Below are 25,678 nucleotides of genomic sequence, written 5' to 3'. Positions count from 1 at the left end.
ATATATATATAGTGGTAAGGGTAACTGAAACTCAATGCAAAATAGTTACAAAAATAAAATAAACCAATCAGTATAATCAAAACAAAATAAAATGTATAAAATATACTCACTAAATGGTATAAAATAAGTAGTATAGAATATACTAAATACTCACTAAATGGTGGAGTTGGAAAGATCGGTAAAGATTTGATTAAAAATATGTTAAGTGCGTGGACAAAAACAATGCATCGACGCTACACATAAATCTGTTAATAAACACAAATAAATGTATCCTTGAAGAGTGAAACGTGATTGTGATGATTTTGAATGTGTCATGAAATTTGCACAAAAATCAACCTTGAAATTATTCATGCTAACGTTTCGTATTTTATTTTTGTTCATAATTACGTATCATCAAAACTAAAGATTATTTAATGTTAAAATAATTATTTTAAATTTAAATTATGTAGTGCTTACATAATAATTTAACATTATCAATTTAAAGACACCATTTTTTCAATATTTACAACTTGAAATTTTTGTTTTCTGTTGTCCACAAAAGATTTTAAGTACCCACCATAAGCGATTTGGTAAGATATCATCAGCTGTAAAAATCATTGATCTCTATTCATGCCCAGAAAAAAAAAAGTATTTCCTCAACTTATTACAAAAAAGAAAAAAGAAAACTTTGTCAGATTTAAAACATTGAAGTTGCCGACCAATGTTTTTGAAGTTATTTATTTTCCCAGAGATGCAGACACCACTATTGTGGAGATAATGCTAAAGATTAAAAACGTTGCAATTTCATGATAATGACATTTTATGTCTTTTGATGCACCATGTACATACCAAAGCCCAAACTCAAGACACCTTTTTTTAAATGTTTACCCAAAATAAAGCTATAGATCAAAGAGTATGTTCTAAATATTCTAAATGTTGCGAATGCATATGATGACACTCTTTTGTTTCAACCATAATTTTGCCTTCTCTGTAATTGATACGATACCAGCAACCCATAACTTCAGCAAAACTATAACTTTTATGAAGTTAAAGAAATTCAATTGAATCAATATCTATGGTAGATTTATTCTTCTTGAAAACATTTCCAATAATGATATTAGCGTTGCTGGTATTTGGTTTTTTGAGTTGCTTTGTTCTTTTTTTTTTTAATATTTTTTATTTAAGATATGACGAGTGCATGCAGAAGATAAAAGTCTTATCATCTAGTCCCGTTGTATCATTTAAATATTATACAAATAATAAGCTATCATTTAAAAGAAATACCATCTCATTAAAATAATATTAAATAATTTTATACAAAAAGTACATTTTATTTTTCTGACTACAATACAACATAAGATGAAAACAAATAAAGAAAATATAAAGATAATTAATGATGTATAGAGTAATATCGCTTTTTAACCAAAGGAAAAGTTGAAAAATAAAAGAGAATAAAATAAAAATTAAAAATAAAATAGAATTTGAGATACGTCATAATCAAGTACCTGTTTTTTTAAGATACTTTATAAGTTTAAATTGAAATTGTAGTTTTACTAATATTAGTGAGAAATGAGTTCCACAAATTTGGCCCTCGGTATTTTATTAAGAGTTCGGATTGTTTTAACAAATTTTTTGGTACCTGATAATTCAGCAACGAATACTTTGTTTGATATTTATGATCTATAATAAGGGAAAGGTCTTTAAAAATATTACACACAAATAAAAAAGCATTATAAATATTTATTTGGTAAACATTCAGCACTTTAAACTTTCTTAGCAGTGGATTGGTACTGGTGTATTTATTAGCATTTAATATAAGGCGGCTTCCTTGTTTTTGTTATTTTAAAAAACGCGTTAGATTTGACGGATAAGTGCTTACCCATGCAATGTTACAATAACTAATATAGCTATTAAATAATGAAAAGTAATTAGATTTTAAACAGTTTTTATCCAACATACATCTAATTTTATACATAATTCCAATAGTTTTTGGAAATTTCTTTTCTATTGGATTAATGTGCTCTTTCCAACTTATTTGCTCATCGATTAAAACGCCTAAGAACTTAAAACAGAATATCCGTTTCAACTTAGTTATTTCTATGGAAAAATCCGAGAGTTTTAAGGGCAACGTGTAAGATTGAGAAGATTTAGAAACGAGATTATTTTTGCTTTTTGTAAGGTTCAGAGAGTGTTCGTTGGCTTTAAACCACTCATTTAGGTTGTTAAGTTCACGATTCGTAGTGGTAAAGATTGTCTTAATGTTAGAGTGGGTATAAAAAACTTAAGTGTCGTCAAGAAAAAGATTGAAGATTAGTATACTAGATAATAATTTAACGCTGTTGATATAATTAATAAACAATAAAGGCCATAGAATAGATCTCTGTGGAACTCCACATGTAATGTTTTCTAATTTAGTTTAGGATTTCTCATAAGACACAAATTATTTACAAATTTTAAGATATGAATAAATCTATTTAAAACTATTTTTGACTTCATAACTTTTAAGTTTGTACAGAAAAATACCACGGTCTACAATATCAAAGGTTTTTGAGCGGTCAATAAACACTCCAAAAATATATTGGTTGTTTTCAAACCCATTTAAAATTTCTTTAACTAATTTAACCACTGCGTGTTCTGTCGAGTGTCCTTTTTTAAATCCGAACTGATTATTATTTAGAACTTTGTGAGTTGTAAGATAGTGAAGCCTATTTGCTCTAGAATTTTACGAAAACATGGGAGTATTGAAATAGGTCTATAATTGGATAACTTTGAGATATTACCATCTTTAAATAATGGAACCATTCTAGCTAGTTTCAAGAGGTCAGGAGAACCTCCATTTTTGATATAAGATTAAAATATTAAGTAAGGTGTATTCAATAACATCAAAAAACTTCTTTAACAACCCTTCGACTTATACCATCAAGGCCTGCACTTTTGTTTGGTTTAATCATATTAAAAGCAAACCGAAGTTCATTAGGAGATACCTCAAGTTCATCTATTACACATTTTCCACTTCTTTTAGATATCATTTAAAAAAAATTTTTCCTGGAGTAATTTTTTTTGATAGGTTCCTTCCCACGTTTATAAAAAAGTTATTAAAACTGTCTGCAATATCTTTTTTCTTATTAGTTATTGTTCTTTCATTCTCAGTATATAAATATTTTGATAAAGTATTACCTCGAGTTTTCGTTTGTTTTCCTATCACTTCCTATATTATGTCTCAAATTTTTTTGTTATTTCCAATATTGTTTTATAATTCATCTAGTCCCAATCAATAACAAACCAAAGAACAAAATTTTTTTGACATGGTGGCATCTGATTGTGCAAATATTGATCCTGTCCTATTACCACCAGCATTGAAAGCCGCATAATATCATAGACTCGCAATTTATCTTCAAACTAAATTATGAAGGACTTTGCGTGATATTGGTTTAGATTTATTAAACTGGGGATAGCTGTTTATCTTTTATATTACACACAGCTTTTATTAATACACTTTTAATTCAAATTTTTAACTAAATTTTTAACTTATTTTGTTACATCTATGGAAAAATTATTTCTAGAATAAAAAAATCTTTTTTAATTAATCTAATCTGTTAATACCACTTTTTAAATATTTTTTAAATGATCGCGTTTGATTATTATGTATTTTATTATGAATTTATTTTTATTTTCAGTTAATAAAAAGTAAAATATTTTTTTTTCAGTGACCAGCTAATTTTCAGTCAGTTTTTGGCTATAATTTCAGTAATATGTAAAACTCCAATTTTTTTTTTCGTTAAAAACTAAAACTTTACACATTTTCTAAATAAATATGCAAGTTTTTGTCAAAACATGTAATTTAGTGTATCAGGGATGATAAACTACAGTCTTGTCAATGGATTCATAAAAGATTTTTTTAAGTTTCTTCATGTTACCTCTGAGCACTAATGTTTTTTTTTATTGCATATAGTTAGACTTGTATCCATCAACAAGCTCCTAAATAAGACGTGGTACAATCGTTCAAGCAAATTAAATTTTAAACAAACTTAAAGATAACTTTTTGGTAAACAAACTTGAAGATAAGGTTTTATGACATGCACCAAAAGAGCTTTAAAGTATTCATATTTTGAGAAATAAAAGATGGTAAAAAATTGATTCATCTAAATTGAATGGTTAGGACATTTAGCTTAAAAAAGGAGGTTTACAGTTTAAAATATCTTTATGAAGCACTACTAACTATTAAATTTATTACTAAAACATTGTAATCCACTCATTTTATCCACTCATTTTATTTTTGTATTTATATAATACATCTTTAATTTTACTAAGAGGGTTTATATTTCTACAGTTAGAATAGATTGCTAAATGTAAAAAAATAAATGTTTGTATATCGTTGTATAAACCCTATTTGTAAAGAAGTTAAAAAAAAGTTAAAAAACTGAAATGTTGTAACTGAAAAATGAGCAAGCATTACTTTTAGTTCGCAATAAAAAATTTTTGTGCCCGTTGAATATTTTTTTGATTCCATTCTGGCAAATATAGAAGTAAGAAATATGTTAGATTATTGATTTACAAAAACAACAGACTACGGTAGACTTTTAAAGCTTTTTTCTTAATTTTATATACCTTTTCTATGTGGCATTTTTTTAAAAAGCAATTTATTTAAACATAAAAAAGCAATAAATCTTTTTTGTCCAAAATGTCTATTTAACAATGGTCTTATCAAAAGTTTGAATAATGACAAACATAGTTTTAAATGAAAGAAGAATTTTTTTTTAAAAAACCCGTTACTTTACAGGGTTTTAAAAAGTATGAGTTATGTTTCGCATTATGGAAGTTGTTAAATGAGGGTATTATCTACTCACGAAGAAAATTGCTAATACAGAAGTAAATAGGTTTTTTTATTTTTAAACAAAAATCTTTGCTCTATTTTTGTACTGTACCCTTTGCATAATAGTTAAACTTATTTATCTCTGTCAGAGTCATATCTATCTTTCAGTTTGAACTTCTATCTTTTTTAATTTAATAATTTTTTGCTTTAAACTATATGAAATCATTACTTTTCAAAATCCTCTCATAAATATTTATTTTAACTCTTGTCTCTTTTATCCTAACTACTTATTTTTATTATTTTTATCAATTTTTTGTTTATTTTATCTATTTTTTGTTATATTCTACTTGAACTGATCTTTTTTTTTTTTTTTTTTTGATATCAGTTCCTTATCTCCTTCAATTGGAGTACCTTCCTCTTTTTGTCTAAACTTCGTATTTCATTTAAGCTGAATTTGTTTGGAGTAGTCTTGAAACAGAAATATGTTTGATAAAGGTAGCACTAAAAACGTCTCAAAGAAAATATACTGCTCAAATATGAGATTTTTTTTATCCTCATTAATTTTTAAACAGAAGTTTAATTAAACAAAAAAAAAAAAAAAAAATCTTATATATACTGAATTCGTTGTCAAATATTTCTCTGGGTTAACTAAAAAGTTTTTTGATAGTAAAAAAAAAAGAAAAGTTATATAACTGCATTAACTTTTACAGTAATAACGGTCTGCGTAGTGAGCAAACTAAATAACGTTTTTATTCACAAATTTTTATATTTTGGATAACTTTGGTTTACTTTGAATGAATTTATTAAAACAACAGTTATTAAAAAAAAAAATTTCCGAAAATTTTATTGAGATAAGTTACATATAATACTGTTTCACTTGTTTAGGTTTGCCTTTTTCGCAAAAAAACAAACAAAAAACAATCATCCATGCCACAAAATTTAATTTATTCACAGCCTTTAATTGCTATCGAGCTTGAAAATTATTATACACTCCAATGAAAACCAAATGAGCTATAAGACTAAAAAAAATAAAGAAATTAAATTTTTTAATAAAATATTTTATAACCTGATAGGATGAAACACTGATCATTTTGTGATTAACAATCCACATGACAGATTCAGTACAATCTGGCGAAGTTAAAGATCCTTCATAGTGATAATAACTTCCTGTTGAATTTTCTGATACAAATGATGAAAGTGGCAAAGGTTTAATATAAGTTTCATTATCTAAAAAAATATAAATATTCATTTACATAAAAGATCAGTGATGTAGTCAATAGCTTTTTAATTTAAAACAAATATGTAACACTATATACTAGTTTACTAACTAATATGTTATATTACAACTCAGCTGCTGAAAAGCCTTATATTTAAACAACTTGACAATAAGTTTTTGCATTATCTATAAAATTTTGAGGATGATGCAATTTCTTTTTTTGTTATTCATTTTGTTTTTCTGAAGCTGATGTAAAACAAATGTTGAATTATTGACAAAACTTCTCTTTCTCTAAATTTTCAGTTGTGTCAATTCATGTGTTATTTAATAAAATGCAAAATATTAAGTAAAAGCAGATATATAAAAGATGATCAAACAAAAATTGATTTTACCAGCATAAATTATTTTATCAATATTGTTGAACACGTCTTGAAGTAGAGTATTGGATGCCTCGCTTGAATTGCTTGTCTGAAAAATTAAAGTTACATTTAATAAAAATGATTATTATTAACGCTAAATTTTATCACCAAATAAGCTATAATCGTGAAACAACAAGATTTTCTAAATTCAAAATAACTTTAAAAATTTTAAGCTTATCTACATTACCCACAAACCACAAACAGATTTCAAATTAAGATATAAAAAAATATCATAAATCTAGTCTAAAATAAAATTATAAAAACCTGAAAAACACTGCTCCAAACAAGTATTCCATCACTGTAGTTAAGAGCACTTTTAAAATCTCCATAATCATTTAAGTAGTGAACGATGTGTACCTATATTCAGTTTAAATCTCCATAATAATTATGTAGTGAACAATATATGCCTATATTCAATTAAAAAGAGATACAAATCAGTACAGTACAGCCACATATTATTAGACTTAAGTTAATTTCAATTTTTTTAACTTTTTTGATATTCTATGGTAGGTAGAAGTAATGGCTGTTAACGTTTTTTTGTTAACACAAAATTTCATATCCGTCTATTTATTTTTTGATAAAAATTAAAAACATTAAAATTATGTATTTATAATTTAAAATAATCTTTTTAACTTTATAAAGGCTTAGCCATTTTGAAAGATATAAGATAAAACAATTTAAGTTAAATTTTCTGTCATAACTCAAATTAAATGTCATTTTTAGAGATCTAGATTATTGTTGACTGTCTTTACAACTTAAGAATTGTAGTTTTAATTATTTTTCAGTGTTTTTTTATAATGTTATAATGATATGATACCTTAATGAATGTTTCAGTTTCTTTAGAATTAATCATGGGAAAACTTAGTGATATTCACCCTCGTAAACTTGAAAAAGTAGCTTTTCTTGTGCAAGATAATGTTAAGGACACGGTTAAAATCTCCATTATCATTTAGGTAATGAACAATATGTACCTATATTTATTTAAAATCTCCATAATCATTTAAATAGTATACCTATATAATTATACACCTATATAATTATATATCTTTATTCAAATAAAATCTCCATAATTGTTTAAGTAGTGAACAGCATTTACTTATATTTAGTTAAAAGAGAAATACAAATCTGTATAGAACTTTCTCATATTATTAGACTCAAGAAATTAATTTTTTTTTGGATCATCTTCGGTTGGTAGAAGTTTTAGCTGCTTACATTTTGTTATTTGCACGTAATTTTTTTTTTTTTTTTTTTTACAATTAGAGTTACAGTTTACAATTATTAATCGTAATACAACAATATAACAATACATAAACTTGGTATCTGAAAAAAGATCCAAAAGATCTTGTCGTTAGAACCATATAAAATATATCAAACGTGTATATATAATATAATAAAAATACAATTGACTTAATAATTATTAACAATGTAGAATAAACAAAAACAGAAAATAATTTTACATTTCAAAAATATTTATATATATTGTCAGTAGAAAGAATAAAGTTTTTTAATTTAGTTTTAAAAACAGAAAACGAAATTGACAAATCAAAATTTGGAACAACAATTTTCTTCCATAAATACGGTGCTCGATAGTTTATGCAAAATTGATTAAACTTTGTTTGACAAAGGGGTTTAATTATTAAATTATTATTTCGTAAAGTATATTTGTTTTTAGCTTTATGGGTAAAAAGATCTTTAAAAATGAACAATGGTTGTTCACTTTTACAACGAAACATAAAACATAAAATATTATAGACATTGAGTTCGTAAACGTTAAGTGCTTAACGTTTTTAAACAAAATATTAGAATGAGAAAAACGATATTCAAAACATATTAAACGCATTGCGTGTTTCTGACGATGGTAGAGATTTCGTAACTTACTTTTTGAGGTACTTCCCCAAACAATATTGGCATAATTTATATAGCTATGTATAAATAAGTAGCAGAGTTGAATTAAATTTTGTTTATTTAGATAGTATCTAACCTTATATAGAATTCCAATACTTTTGGCCAATTTAGTAGAAATAAAGTCGATATGATACTTCCATGTAATATTTTCGTCAATGTAAATGCCTAAAAATCTTGTGACCGACTCCTTTTTTATTTCAATTTTATCAATAAAAAGTTTAGGTAAATTATTTGGTAAAAAACGCTTTTTTGCGAGGGAGTGGAAAAGGATCGAATTTGTTTTGTCAATGTTTAAAGTTAACTTGTTGCACTTAAACCAGTTGGAGATATGATTGAGTTCTTTATTCATATTTGAAAAAAGCTCATAAATGTCACTCTTTGACAGAAATAAATTAGTATCGTCCGCAAAAATGATACTCATAAGGTTAGAAGCTTTATTTAAATTTATATAGACTAAAAACAAAAGTGGGCCTAGAATAGAACTCTGTGGAACACTACATATTATGTCAATTTATTTTTCATTTTGAAAACAATCTCCATAGAAAACAAATTGTTCTCTATTTGTCAAATAACTTTTATACCATTTTATTAATTTGCCATTAATTCCATAAAATTTGAGTTTCTTAAGTAGAATTTTGTGATCGACCGTGTCGAATGCTTTTGATAGGTCAATGAAAATATCTAGTGTATCTTGTGATCTACCAAATGAATTGGAGATTTCACGAATGAACTGTGTAATGGCTTGTTCAGTTGAACAATTTTTTTAAAAACCGAATCGGTTTTTTTATAGAAGTTTATTTAGATTAATGTAATTGTATGTTCTATTATATATAATTCTTTCTAAAATTTTCGAGAAGGTTGAAAGAACTGAGATAGGGCGATAATTACTAATATTTGATTTTTTTCCGTCTTTGTAAATTGGAGAAACTTTAGCTATTTTTAATTGGTCGGGGAATACACCTTGCTGTATAGATGCCCTGAACACTTTATAAAGAATACATTTTAAATTTTCAAAGCAATCTATGACTATGTTGCCATTTATTTCGTCCGCACCTGTAGCTTTGTTTCTTTTAAAAGATTTGTAAGCTCTCTCAAACTCATCAAAAGATAAGTCAGAATATAAATTATCTATAAAAAGCGAATTATTTATAGGCTCTACGAAATCACTAAAAGTTTTTTCCGTAATAGGAATCTTATTTGCCAATTTAGTTCCTATATCAATAAAATATTTATTAAACTCGTTTGCAATTTCGTTTGGTTCATATATATTTGTTTTATTTGTTTTAATTACTTTAGGAAGGTAGTTTGAATTTGTTTTTTGTTTTCCTGTTATTTCTTTCAACGTTCTTCAAGTATTTCTTGAGTCGTTTTTAAATTTACTAATTAAATTTGAATAATAATTTTTTTTAAGTTTTTTACGAATTTTTCAAATAAATGTTGGTAATTTTTATATTTTTGTTGGTTTTCAATAGTTACGATTTCTTTATCACCGTCAGAAACGCGCATATCATTCCTAATGTGATATACAATGTGTTCCTTAACGTAAATCAGAACTCCTCCACCCCGTTTATTTGTTTGTCTTTCTAACAAAATTGTTTCAAAACCTGGAAGATGGCAAATAGAATTACTTTTAAACTCATTCGAGGAAATCTAAAAAATTTCAAAACTTTTCAAATTTTTCATTTAGACTTCTAATATTAATGTGAAGGATTCTGATTTTTTGATTTTCAGTGCCGTTTTTATTAAGAAATTCTTTTAAATTATTGGGATAAAGATAAGAACAACGTGTGTTCACATCATTAAAAAAGTTGACATCTGGATCTGAGTTAAGATCTGATTTTAAGTATTTATCATGAAAATTAAAAGTAAAAGATTCGTAGTCATCCATTTTTGTTTTTAAATTTGATTATAGAATGTTAAAAGAATTCCTTTATAATTATAGGTCACGCGTAATTAATTTATTGTAAGTTACTTTAGCAAACTTACCTTTCGCTCGCAATTCCTTCGCTTCATTGAAAAGCTTTCTTCGTAAATTTAACTTCCAGCTGCTTATTTTTTACTTTAGATTAAAAACGTTAAAAAAATTTTTTATATAGTTTTAACTAATCTTTTCAGCTTAGTAAAGATATTTTTTTCAATATAAAATAAAAAACATACAGTTAATTTTATTTGTCAAAACTCAAATTATATGTCATTTTTAGAGACACACATATTTGTAGACTGTCTTTACAACTGAGATTATATAATTTCAGTTGTTTTTAATTATACAGTGATACAATAAACGTAAATAGCTAAAGTAGCTGTTCTTGTGGAAGAAATAGGTCCAACCCAAAGACGTATTGCAATTCAGCAAAAGCAACAATGGGTGCCATCAATAGGGGTTTCAACAATTTCGGACTGATTTGCCAGTGAGCTCTTAATTGCATTGAGTTCGTATGGACAAGACTTCAGAGCAGCATTTTCAGACCCCAAAACCGCCGACAATTCATCGCATCGCTTTCTTCACTCCGGAAAAGTGCTATTCACTTATTGAAATTTTTCGCGCTAGAATTTTGCAATGTTCTGGTAAAAATGGTGGAATAATTCACTATGATCAGTAACATTATTCTGAAAATATTGTAAAAAATGAATAAAAAATATTAACTAACAACTGAGTTAATAACAGGACACTAAAGATGGGGGGGGGGGGGTCAGAAGTTAATTGCATACCCTGTATAAGATTCGATATCCTATTTTCATGTTTAGGAAATTTAACTTTCGGTTTTTATTAATTTTACTGTTATCTTCATAATTATGCTAATTTGACGTATTAATAATAATTATTTTTTATATAACTTTTAAAATTGTTTCTTTTTTTCTTTTTTTTTAATCTTCAACTTTATTTAATAATATTGGAATTAACAATTAATTTATAAATAACAGTTTTAATAATTTTATAAATAATAAAATAAGACTAATCAAATATATTTTATTATTATAAACAATAACAACTATAAAACATTTAAATAACTTAAAACAGAAAGTTAAATTCTTCTGACATTACAAAAAGGAGATCGAACCCTAATATTCTAACATCACGAACTAACTTAATTAACTTTCAAAACATGCTTTGCATTTATCCTAATTATGTAACAATTATTACGTAACAATTTTACGACAAGATTACGTAACAAAAAAGTTAAGTTGTGATTGCATGTTTGGCATTTTAGAAAAAAAAAAAAAAAAAGAATTAAAAAATGAACTAGAGTTTAATAATATAAGATAGTATATAAGGTATATATATAGATATATATATATACTGTAATACAAATTTATATAGTCAAAGTGCTCCAAAAAATAGCATATGAAATGCAACATGCAAAAAGAGAAATTAAAAAAAAGAATAATTGAAAACATTTGTTATAAGTATATAATTAATACCCATTATTATTAATATATTTCTTTATAAGTTTGTAGATTAAAAACCAACTTAAATAGAAGTATATATTTTAATTTGATCGGTAAAAAACACAACTCACAACTTGAATAGAAATTTTAATGTGGGCCTCTTGTGTCTTTAAATGATAGCCACACAACCAACACTCGAAATCAAGACTTGAAGAAAATCCACGTGTTCATGAGATGTCAAATCTTCCATGACTTTGCCGTTCCAGTGTACTGTTAAAAGCACAGTTGTTAAAATTCTGGTCTAAGATCTTAGAATTTTGTTGTTCGATGACTCACTCATGATCTTTGTATTGAGTTCCGAATAAATTTTAGTGTGTTCACATTGCTGAGTTTCGGAATGAGATCTTAGTTCTATCCTATACAGATGTAAGTCCAAGAGACATTATCTAGCTCATGTAAACGTTATAAATTTGCTTTTCTATTGTCGAATTCTACTATTGTCTTATTTTTCATTGTTGTTAATTTTTTTTTGATGCCCTGAATGAAGTTGATGAAATAAATTCTCGAACAACCTTGCTTTAACATACTTCCAGCTTTTCTTGTTATATTTTGTGACGCTTTAATTCCTTCTCCTTTTTTTCCTGAGCAGGTTTTCTTCTATGTGTTTCTACTTTATCAGAGGCGCCAATTAAATCTGGTTGACATTTTTGTCTCTAAGAGAAGAGAAATGTTCTATTTCAGACATTTGAAATCATAGTGAGTGCATCGGAATGTACAATATCAAAAAGATCCCTAAGAAAGTCGATAAATTCATCCTCTTTCATCTTATGTCCTTCTGTCTTTTGATTTTTATGTTTCAGAAGACCTTCCCGTTAAATAAACATTACTTCTAATTTTTTATACAATTTTTGGCTGCTTAAATAGGTATTTCAGCTTTGCTCCAAAATGCTGACACAACTTCGAAAACCTTTCAACTTGAGTCGCAAATAGTGTTTTTTGCCACAATGTGAAGATGCATAAAGTGGGCAAAGCTTAGCGATTTGATGGCAACTTTTCTCCAAGAATTTCAGATTCATATGACCAATCAGGTAGACATTTTATTTACCTCAAGTTTCCATTATGTATCCTAAAAAAATTAAAAGTCCTTACTGCTTGCTTAGTACTTACAATTACAGAGTTCAAAGTATTAGTACATATTACATACAACAGAGCTAAAAATTCATTGAATAGAAAAATAGTATAATCATTTACTATATAATAAATATCATTTTTAGGAGTTCAAAGAAGAAACTTTTTAAATGAATAGAAATTACCTCCACAAAATTGTTCTTTTTGAGTTAATTTTTCGCAGATTCAAAGAACTGAAATAAGATTAATTTTTATTAATAACTAAGAAGCCTCAGAGATACCATAAAACTTTAAAAAATTTAAGTTAGCTGATATAGTAAATCTTACACATAAACAGGCCGAATATCGCTATTTGACAAATTGGACAACTTTACCTTAATTTCAAACTGAAAGGGCCACCCCTAAATATCGTTCAAATGCAATGACTTTTTGCATAAATTATTTTCCTCATAATTAGCACAGACTGGAAAGGTGCCATGAGATGATTTCAAAATTTTTATTTTTAAGAACCACCCTAATATATATATATATATATATATATATATATATATATATATATATATATATATATATATATATATATATATATATATATATATATATATATATATATATATATGTATATATATATATATATATATACATACATATATATATATATATATATAGATATATATATATATATATATATATATATATATATATATATAGATATATATATATATATATATATATATATATATATATATATCTGTATATATGTACTACAATATTGTTACTGACCAAAAAGAAAACATAATGCGCATCACATTTGATAATCACACTTGATTTATGGGTTAGCAAAGACGTGGTTTATAGATGATTTAGCTGTGGCGTAGGCTTTGGTATTTATAATACTTAAGTGATTTAAGTATTATAACAGGCAAAAATATAATAGACACACAAGACCTACATTTTGTCATTTGATAAATTGAGTGTGGTTATCATTAAAAGATATATGTTGGCCATGGGCCGTATTCTCATCTCTCCGTTAAGCTTAACGAAGCGTTAGTCAAAAATTTCTTTTAAATTACATTAATAAAAAATTTATTTAAAATTATAATTTTTTAAACATAAATGTTTTATTTTGGTATAAGTTTTATTTTAACGAATTTATATAAATTTTCGTCATTTCTTTACTTAGAAATATTGTAATGAAATTTCAGACAAAAGCACCGTTAAGCTTAACGGAGAGATGAGAATACGGCCCCAGATCAAGTTTTATTTTCGGGTACAAATTTACGCACATTGTACAAAGATATTTTAAACATATCAGATAATATTTTTTATTTATTGGAACATTTTTACCTCAAGTGCATACGACTGATTGTTAAAATAATGTTCTGATCCATGTTGGTCATTTTCACCCCAATGAAAGTGTAATTCATGATAGTAGTATTGTTTCCCTAAAAATGTAACATAAAAATTGAATTAATAACACAGTGCACCATATTAAGGAAACAGAAAAATTATATTGTACAATACTTATAAATTATAATGTTATTAAAATAAACAACATAAACTTGAAACGGTAAGAAAAGCTTACTTAAACATTTTTTAAAGATTTCATTAAAATAAGTTAATTTTTAATCTATTTTGCAATCAAACTTGTGTTAAGTTTTTAACGGTAAACAATATGTATAGTTTCTCTACTGTTTACTAAAAAATATTGAAATAAAGAATAAGTATAAAAATAATTGATATAGAATAGATTTAACAAGACCCGGGAAAAGAATAAACTTGAATTGTTTTTTTTCACACACTCTCTCACACACATTTATAAATACTAGCTCTGCGGACCCATAAAATACGGGTCTTGATAAGTCAACTTTATACCAAGCATTTCCATACTTATTCCTTTATTTATTTATTTTATTTCAATATTTTTTAGTGAGCAGTTACAAAACCATACATATTGTTTACTTTTTAAAGTTATGCATAAAAAATTAATTAATAACATAAATAACTTTAGAAAATTTAACACACTCCGGAAGTCGGAGTGTGTTAAAGAATTTCAGCGGTTCGGATATTAGTACCCGAAGCGGGTATACTAAATAATATTTAGAATACCCAAATGAAATGTGTCGGTTAACTACAATCTTTAAAAATATTAGAAAAATATTTGGAATTAGATTAAAAAACATGTGGAATAGTAAACTTACCAGACCCGTTTAACACTGATCATAGGTATATAAATTAAGTATAGAATTGTTTAGTGTGTAAGTCTATTACACACTAAACAATTCTATACTTTTTCTTTATATAGTCATTTTATTTTAATAATTTTTAGTAAGTGGTAATAAATAAAAATCTGTTAAGTTTTTTATGAGTTAACGAATAATGTTTAATACTTTGTAACTTATTATTGTAAAATAGTAAACTTCTATAAAAATAGGCGTACGGACTTTAAATTTTTTTTCTTTATTTTGTTTCTATTAAGGGGGAAGTACCCCATAAATTAAGTAAAAATTAAAAAAAATTTTTTTGTTTGTTTTGGAAACAAAAATTAATGTAGAACACAATGAAATAAAGTGATTTTGTAAATAATGTCAGAAAAGTGGAGTAATTCCAATTTTTTGAACCATACTCATCAAGTTTAACCATAGCAACGCACATAGCAACGAAAAAGCTTCTGCTTATCTGCTTATTTCAGAGGCTCACATAAAGTGATAAATCTGCATAAAGTGATAAATCTATCACATAATAAAGTGATAAATCTATCACATAATAAAGTGATAAATCTATCACATAATAAAGTGATAAATCTATCACATAATAAAGTGATAAATCTATCACATAATAAAGTGATAAATCTATCACATAATAAAGTGATAAATCTATCACATAAAGTGATAAATCACATAAAGTGATAAATAATAAAGGCTTTATCTACTTTGTTTTTACTTTAATTATCTACTCTGCTTAAATTAAATTTGACTCGATTGCCTCTAATTATTTCAGTTTTTAAACATTCCTAAAATGCAAATATTTACTTTGTTATGAGTTGTTAAGTGTAATAAGAACATATTTTATCAAATTTAAAAAAAAATTAGTCTTAATTATGGGAAGAAAAAATAGAGTCAAGCAAAGAACTAGAGTTACTGGAAAGAAAAGAGTTTTTTGTGGTAACCAACACACTTTATCATCACCAACATCAATGACAAACTCAAAAAAATATTTAGACATTGATACTAGTTCTTCAAGATCAGCCAACAAGACTGAATATATTAAAAATGGTATTTCAAATAAAATTGATTAAAAAATAAATGTTTATAAAATAATTGATATTGAAATTTTAAACACTATATTTGAATCTATATGTTGTCCACAGTATATATGATAATAGCTTGGTATTGAAAGAAAACTTTGTGAAAAAAAAAGGATATGCTTCGAATTTAATATGTTGCTGCTGTGTTTGTGGATATAGAAAAGATTTCTATACATCTAAAGTTAGTAACCGCACTCATGATATTAATCTTTGTATTGTATATAGCACGAGATCAATTGGGCAAGGGTATTCAGAACTTGAAAAGTTTTCTGCATTAATGAACCTCCCAATTCTGATGAGTAGAAAAATTACAATGGTTCTGTAAAGGTTATTACTGATTTTGTTACTACAGTTGCTAAAGAAACAATGCTTCAGGCTGCAAAAGAAATAAAAGGTAATAGCAACAACATTGTTGATACTGGAGTTTCAACTGATGGAACTTGGCAATGTAGAGGATACAGTTCACTGAACGGAGTCGTGACAAAATTGTCAATGGATAATGGAAAAGTGTTAGATGTTGAGCCAATGAGTAGACTTTGTAAGCAATGTCAACTACGCAAAGATTTAAAATCTAAGAATTCTGAGAGCTACAAAAATTGGTTCAAATCTCATAGTTGTAACGTAAATTGTATTGGTTCAGCAGTAAGTATGGAAGTGACGGGTGCCAAACGCATATTTAGTAGATCTGTCAACGAATACGGATTGCAGTATATTAAATTTTATTGAAATGGTGACGGTAAAAGTTATCCAGCTGTGAAATTTACTTATCCTGGTGTTGAAGTTGAAAAGTTAGAATGTGTTGGGTATATTTAGAAACGACTTGGGACATGTCTAAGAACATTAAAAAAAAACATGAAAAACCTCTGTGACCGTGGAAAGTTAACAAACAGTCTTATTGATAAGCTTCAGAATTATTATGGGATTGCGGTAAGAAGTAATAAAAACAATCTACAAGGCATGAAGAAATCCATTCATGCTACACTTTCATGTTGCCTCATCAAAGGAAAATAACTGACACACTCACTGTCCAATTTGTGAAAACAGTTGGTGCAGATATCAGAAAGATAAAGCAACTGGCAAATCAACGTACAAACCAGGTGCAGGGCTTCCACTATCAATTATAAAACATTTAAAACCAATATTTGCAGATTTAATTGAGGAGTCTTTATTACGTAAATGTTTGCATGGGCAGGCACAAAATCAAAACGAAAGTCTAAATACAATGATTTGGTGATTTGGGATCGAATCCTAAAAACAAAGTATGTCAGCCTAACACAGTTAAAATTTGGAACATACGATGCTGTAGCAAACTTTAATATTGGGAGAAAAAGTTCTCTTTTAATTTATAAACAGTTGAACATGACACTTGGAAAATAAACATCAAGTTTGTGCGATAATCAAAATCGAAAACGTATTTATTTAGCTGGATAAAAAAATCTAGAATCATCCATGAAGCAGCGAAAGTTTCCACGAGGGCTGTCAAAAGCATCAAAGGACAAATATGAAAACTTTGAAGGAAGTCGGTGTGCCCCTGGGTCATTCTGAAACTTTATTTTAAACATAACTTAGTTCTATTTTATATTTTTTGTGAAATTTGAAATTTTTTTTTCTGTTTTTGCGTTTTTCTCAAAACAAGGTTTTTAAATGCCCCGGCTGTGATAACTTTGGAACCGCTTGGTGTTTCATGATGAAATTTTCAGTAATTGTCCTATTTTATGCTTTCTGTGATTTGAACCTCCACTTTCATAAATTACTTGACAGAATGCTTTCTACGCCTATTTTAGTTGCTTAATTTTGACCAAAAAATTCATTAAACGACAATTGATTTGCCCCCTGAAGAACTAACTGTCATATTTTTCATAAAATTTTAGGTTCAGATCACAGTTCAAAATATTAGTTAAAGGGAATTGCAGTATAACAGCTTAAATATATGTAGTTCTTCGGATAAGTTAGCCGGGGCATTAACTGTTTTTTGGTTATTTTTTCAATATTTTTTTGGGTACCATGGCAACAAAGCACAATTTTCAAAAATTTTCATTCTAAAATATAAAATTTTGACATTATATATTGTTTAAAATCAATTTTACTGTTTGAACATTTAACATTTTCGGGGTACTTCCCCCTTAAGCTTTTAATAGTTTTTTTCTATTGAAGTTTAGCTTAGTTTTTTGGTGAAAGAAGCACATACGTATAATCGAAAAGAAAATATAAATCTGAAATATGAACAACAATAAAATTGTGTTTAGAAATGTGTAAATAAGTGGGTACCTATATGTTTCTTGCATACTATGTTCAATTTTTAAAAACTGAATATCCAAGAAATATATAGGTACCCACTTATTTACACATTTCTAAAATTTGTATTTTATATTTTGAAAAATGTATTTTTTTGATTATTTATTACTTATAAATATACTTCATGTATTTAATATTCAACTTTTATACTATAATTTTGTAATTTGTATAATAGAGTTTCTAAAGAAATTTATTATATATATAAAGTATACATAATAATATATAAATATTGTTCATAGTACTAGCTCCAAACTTTCTTTTTGTTGTTGTTCATGTTTTATCTTTTTTTTGTTATCTGAAATACGAAATCTTAATGAATAAATGTTAACAATAATAATAACAATAATAACAATAATGATAATAATAATAATAATAATAATAATAAAAGTCTTTTTATTTTTGTATATTTAATTTTTTGCATATATTACATCGCGATGTAATGAAAAAGTGTAACTTATCAAAGTAACTTAATTTTTTATTTATATTTATATTTTAAAGGGGCTTGGCGATAAGACTGAATTTGTTTTCTTCTTGCCGCAGCCATATATTTACATTTTATGATAAGTAATTTTATAAATTTTTCTTTATAGTTAGATACATTTTAATAATAATAATTTCCAGACCATCCGCAGTTTATTAGGATCATCGCCCCATTAATAAATTTTTTTGAAAACAAAAGTTTGAATATGAAATCTTTTTTTCCTATAAGATAAAAAGTTATCTCTTTAATGTTCGTTAAACGCGAAAAATGAATTAATTGCCTAAGCACATTAATAATTCAGGTATCTCTATCGTGACTATGCGTGAAAAATTTTTTACCGCTGTTTTGATGCATATTATAGTATATAATATCTTTATATATGTTATATTTCTTTATATTTATAACATCAATAGAACTTTATAAATGTTTTGTTTTGAATTTAAGAAAATTGAAAAAGATTAAATTAAATAATATTATTGTGTAAGCAACAGGATTTGAACCCTCGCCAAGAGCTTTGAAAGAGCAGCAAGCTAACCCACTTTGGCCATAAAGAAAAACTAATCTGCCTATTTTTAACACCATTTAATAAACATAAGACCGATTAACTTTATAAAACGGCAAATAAATGCAATAAATCAAAAATAAGGAGCTTTTGCCGCAATGCATTTTTTAAATAAAAATAAAACTTTATGTAAAAAACAATTTCTATAGAACTTTAAAAATGTTTTATTTTGCATTTTAAAAAATCTAAAAAGATAAAAAAAAAAAAAAAAAAAAGTGGAGGTGCAGGGATAAGAACCACGGCACAGCTTCGGTACGAAGGCGTATTGTTTAATAAATGTTTTTCGTTAGTCATTTGTTCGTTAAAACATTATTTAACGAAGAAAAGACTTTATAAAATGGCGAATAAATGCTATTAATTAAAAATATGTAGATGTTGCAGCAATGTAATTTTAAAGTAAAAGTAAAACTGTACAACTTGATATATGTTTTAACATTACATAATTTGAAGTAACACAAACTAGTTCACATTTTCTTATAAACAAGTGCTGAGACTGTTTCTCGGTGTAATGGCTGCCTTCCGTTCGCATATTTTGAAACCCTATACAGACTCAGAATAGGCAGAGTTATGCGCAATCTGATTCGCTGATTTTGAAAGAGAGGCTTTTGCGCGTATGTTTAAATCAAAACAAATGTCAAAAAAGTATTGAATAATATAAGTGAATCCAATTTTGTGCAATATAGTACAAATACTTATACAAACCCTCACAACTCAAAACATCCGTGATTTTCAGAATTTTTTTCTTAAAAATAAAGATTTCAAAAAATTAGTTTGTTTTTCTAATTGTTCTTATAATTCTAAGATATAAAAAAGACAACCATTGTAACAAACTATAAACCAGATAGTGAAACTTGACTATGCTCTGATTTTCATACAATAGATTTCTTAAAACAGTTTTAAAATTTATCTACTAATATCAATAGACTATAATTAACTTGGTATAATTTTTTTCAAATTAAGTTCCCATTTATCCAATCATTTAGCAAGAAAAGTATTTTGAAACAATAGCCTAATTTCTTTTTAGAACTTTACACTTATTACTCCCATATATAAAATATATACAACACTAAAAAAATTTGAGAATATTGCTTATTGGTTGTTATAGCTAGCCCAGATGATTTGCAACACTCTTAAATTAAAAGCAATTGTAAGCAAGAGCAAATTTAGATATCCTTTGGTAATGTATACTAATAAAAGATCACAAAGCATTGTAAGCTATTAGAAAAAATCTATAACCTGATGTCCACAAGTGTGTTTTGATATAGGAAACTGATTACCAAAAGCAATAACTCTCAACTTACCACACCTTTATGAAAAACTAAGTGTAAAAAGGTAGAAACAAGAAAAATTGCAAACATGCAAGTTCATGTTGTTGTTTATTTCAATTTCAAAACTCAATACATGTTTGTTGATGTATAGCTTTTAACCTGAACAAAATACTCGTTATTGTATTCTATAATTAATATAAAATGTGTATCCTTTAATAGCAACTGATGGTAAATAATATTAAATAAAGCAGCAAACTTTGATAAATTTTATATATTTATAATGCTAATAATTTATTTTACATTATATACTCCAGAAGAAAAAGAAAATGTCTGCTCTAAAAAAACTAGAAAAAAAATCTTAAATTAAATGTACTCCATATTTACAAATTTTATTTATAGTTTTATTACATAATTTTTAATATAACCAATAAAAACAAGTGTTCTTTTTTCAAATTTCAGTAAATATCTCTTGTTTATTAATATAAAAACAGAGATGTGTTATGTTTTATTTTGATGTAATATTAACAATTTTTTTGAAAACTTGCTTCTTCAAATGTAAAAGCTAATTTTGATGAAGTTATTTTTATTACAAAAATTGCCATAATTCGCCTTTATTTGGTTAAATTTTTTGAATTTAATACTCAGTAAAGTTTTAATGTTCAGTGAAAAAAAAAAATCACTTTTTTTGTTAAATTTTCCAATAGATTATTATCCGATTTATTATTCAAATTATTTCCATTAGATGAATATCCAATTTTCATCCTATATAATATATAAAGAAAAATATTGATGTATGCCTTATCAGCCTTCTCAAAATTTAGGTTGAACAGTAACTTCTTCAGGGTTTGTAGATTTATATGGAGCATGTAAGCTAGTTTGGCAAAACATCTGTAAAAATTTTCTTTTTCCAAAACATTAAATGTTAAACTGTTTATATTTAACAAGTTGGTATAAAGATGCAGTAACGAGTTTAGAGCAACCTCTACCTCAGCCTAAAATTTATACTTTGCATATTTTAAGTACTTTACTAGTAGTCTGGTGCAATTTCATATAAACTTTGTATCGAGCATGCTTTATAGAACACGGACATTATATTTGATAAGAAACACATTTAGAAATCTTGCAAAATTGCACACATGCAAATTCAAGTGAAATCTTTCAAGAGTTTATACATACAAAACACATTTTATAATAGAAAAAATATTCATAGCATGACAACTTATTTTGTTCTTTTTTTGATAATTTTCTTTTCTTTTTTTTATTACTCTTTTTTCATTAAAACGATTGATTTTAACCACTTAGTTTAGTTTTTTTTTTTTCAGTTACTGCAATACAAAAAACGCCACAATCATTTGCTATAATCCACTTTTATTTATGCCATAATCCACTTTTATTTGGTTAACTTATTTGACTTCAATACTTTTTCTTGTTTTTAATGTCAGTGTTTATATGTAACTGTACAAAAATTACTGCTCTGTAGACAAACATAAATATCACTTCTTTTGTTAAATTTTCAAATATTTTATAAATTAATGCAGCCTGCCCAAATTTTTATAAATTTTAAAAAAGTTTTTAATGGTTTAACACGATGTTTTATTAAAGTTACGTAATAAAAAAATATATCAGCCTCCTCCAAACTATGGTTGAAACAAAGCATAAAAACAAAATCTCCTCAGAGCTCATATATTGACATGGAACATGTAAGCTAGTTTTGCAACTAGTACAAATTTTCTTTTTTTAAAAACTCTAATTTTCAAATCTTTATAATAAACATGTAAATCAGTTTATAAATAAAATTCTTCACCAGTAAAACTGCATATAAACTTTGTATGCAAAAGTGCTTCACTATTAGTCTCGTACAACATACTTATATAAACTATGTATTTGAGAATGCTTTAAGGCCAAGAGCATATTTTAAGAGAAACACATTTGTAGATTTTTTCAAATTTACTTCAACACATTTTTTTTTTTTTTCGTTTCTTAAAATTAACAATAGATAAAATCTTCATCACCAAGATAAACTTTATTGAAATTTTTACGAGTGAAAATTCTCTTGTACAAATAGATTTTGATACATTTTAAATACTCTGAAGAGTATTAAAATAAAATGAATTTCCTGTATTGATAGTAACACATAACTTGTATTGATAAATTCAAAAATCTGTTTGTTTTGATTTTCATTAAATTTTTCTACAAAATCGCACTTGCCTCTATTTCAAAATCAGCGAATCAGATTGCTCATTTTTCTGCCTATTCTGAGCCTGTATAGGGTTTCAAAATATGCCTTCCGTTCTGTTCAAACACGCACAAACGAGTAACGGCAGCAGCATTAAATTTGATATTAAAATGTTATAAGATATATATATATATATATATATATATATATATATATATATATATATATATATATATATATATATATATGTATATATATATATATATATATATATATATATATATATATATATATATATATAGACATATATATATATATGTATATATATATGTATATATATATATATATATATATATATATATATATATATATATATATATATATATATATATATATATATATATATATATATATACAGTGGGTGCTCATATTATTAGAAAAACGACCAAATTTTAAAAACTTTGTGAATAAAGTTCAAAATTAACAAAACATTTTAACAAAATAATTTTTTTTATTTTACAAATAGTATGTATGTACCTTTTACTTTAATCTGGGAGTTTGGCAACATTGCATTTCATCTCATTATGAAGTTATAGGGTTTTTCCGAATTTTGACAATTTTGGCAGTTATACCTGTGTTGTTGTCGCGTGAAGTGCTGTTTGTGTATTGCTCTCTTTTTAAAGTTTTCAAAGATTTTTTTATTGTTTTGTTATTGGGTTCTATTTATGTGTCTATTTTTTACAGTTAAACATGATTAAATCAATATTTTTACATATAGTTTGACTTCTATAACGGTTTACTAGAATCACGTGTTTTGTTCAATATGGGAAAGGCAAAAGATGTTTCACCCTCAAAAAAAAGAGAAGTTGGAGCATTATTGAAGAATACTTCTTATTCTCAAAGGTGTATAGCATCAATGACAAAGGTTTCGGTGGCAACAGTCAACCGAATAAAAAAAAATCTGGACAAAAATGCTGATTATACTCCTCAACGAACAGGACATTGTGGTAGAAAACGGCTAACAACGCCAAGAGACGATAGAAAAATACGAGATATTTGCCTAGAAAATAGGAATAAGCCTAGGTGAATACTAACCACTTTAATACAAGATGCTGGAATACCAGTATCTCCAATGACAGTTCGTCGCCGACTCAAAGAACAAGGATTTAGATGCTGTCGACCTGCTAAAAAGCCTAAGCTCACTCTAGCAATGCAACAAAAACGTCTTGCTTTGGCTAAAAGTCATCGGCATTTGACCGTCGATGACTGGAAAAATGTAAGTACTTCATTTATAATTGTACACATTCTATTTAGAGGTTTGCCTACATTAAAACTTTGACTTATAAGTTTATTTGATGTTGTTTAGGTATGTTTCTCGGATGAATCGACAATCCAGATATTGATGAACAAATCACAGTTTGTGCGTAGACGAGCTGGAGAAAAATTCCACAAAGACTGCATCTTAGAACGTGTAAAGCATCCTCTAAGTATAATGGTATGGTCTGTCATTAGTGGACATGGAACAGGGCGCTTATATATCGTTGAGGGAACTATGCGCCAGGACCAATACATAAAAGTTCTTGACACAAGATTGGTACCACAGTTGAAGGAATGGTTCCCAAAGAACCAAAAATTTACATTTATGCATAATTCTGCCCCATGCCATAAAGCAAAGAAGGTTACAGAGTACCTAAAAGCAAAGACAATTTCAGTGCTACCATGGCCTGGAAACTCACCAGATTTAAACCCTATTGAAAATCTGTGGGAGATCATGAAAAGGGAAATTGCTTCTGAAATGATCACCAACAAAATACAATTAATTGAAAAGATGATCAAAGTCTGGCACAATAACATAGATATTCAAAATAATGCAATAAAATGCATAGAAAGTATGCCAAGACGTGTAGAAGCGGTAATAAGTGCCAAGGAAGGGATAACAAAATACTAAAATAAATCACCAATATGTAATCTTTTGCTTGTACAATAGTGGAATTATTTAAAAAAAAAAAAAAATAAGTATGTTTTTTGTAATAAATATAGACCGCAACACTCAAAAGTTACAAAAAAATAGTCTGCAACCTTTTTATTTCTATAATAAATAACCTTTAACACATAATTTTCAAAAAAAGACAGTGTTTCTAATAATATGAGCACCCACTGTATATATATATATATATATATATATATATATATATATATATATATATATATATATATATATATATATATATATATATATATATGCAGGCGTATTTATTAAATTTTACATTAAAATACATATATATATATATATATATATATATATATATATATATATATATATATATATATATATATATATGCGCTGGCGTATTTATATATATATATATATATATATATATATATATATATATATATGCAGGCGTATTTATTGAATTTTACATTAAAATACATATATATATATATATATATATATATATATATATATATATATATATATATATATATATAAAACATACCTTTCCATATAAGACCAACTGGTACCCTGGTATCCATTTCGATTTTTAGGTTGACGGTGTGACCATTATTAACTAAATAATATTTTGTATTATTGAAGACTGTTGAATAGTTTAGTGGAACTATTGGAGTAAGTGTTTCATTATATATTGTCTCTTTCATAATTATGTTTATCGGAGATTGTCTTGTTCCATTACATAGAGGGTGAGCATATGCCCAAAACTGTGGACCTTCTAAATCAAATTT

At 26.2% G+C, this 25,678-nt stretch overlaps 1 protein-coding gene across 1 annotated transcript in view; it reads right to left on the bottom strand.

Moving 5' to 3' along the window:
* Positions 1-25,477, bottom strand: part of LOC136091466 (uncharacterized) — a 32,694-nt gene extending 7,217 nt beyond the window's left edge. The window contains exons 1-4 of the mRNA XM_065819076.1: positions 25,435-25,477; positions 6,692-6,784; positions 6,401-6,476; positions 5,859-6,019 (exon numbers count right to left, since the gene is read on the bottom strand). Coding sequence (XP_065675148.1) covers positions 5,859-5,903 — 45 coding nt within the window. The 5' untranslated portion in view covers positions 5,904-6,019; positions 6,401-6,476; positions 6,692-6,784; positions 25,435-25,477. The remainder of the gene's footprint in view (positions 1-5,858; positions 6,020-6,400; positions 6,477-6,691; positions 6,785-25,434) is intronic.
* Between the last annotated feature and the right edge of the window lie 201 nt (positions 25,478-25,678).

This window comes from Hydra vulgaris, chromosome 15 (assembly GCF_038396675.1).
Source record: "Hydra vulgaris chromosome 15, alternate assembly HydraT2T_AEP".
Classification (NCBI taxonomy): domain Eukaryota; kingdom Metazoa; phylum Cnidaria; class Hydrozoa; order Anthoathecata; family Hydridae; genus Hydra; species Hydra vulgaris.
Note: the sequence above shows the minus strand (reverse complement) of the source record. Positions and strands in the feature narration are given on the sequence as shown.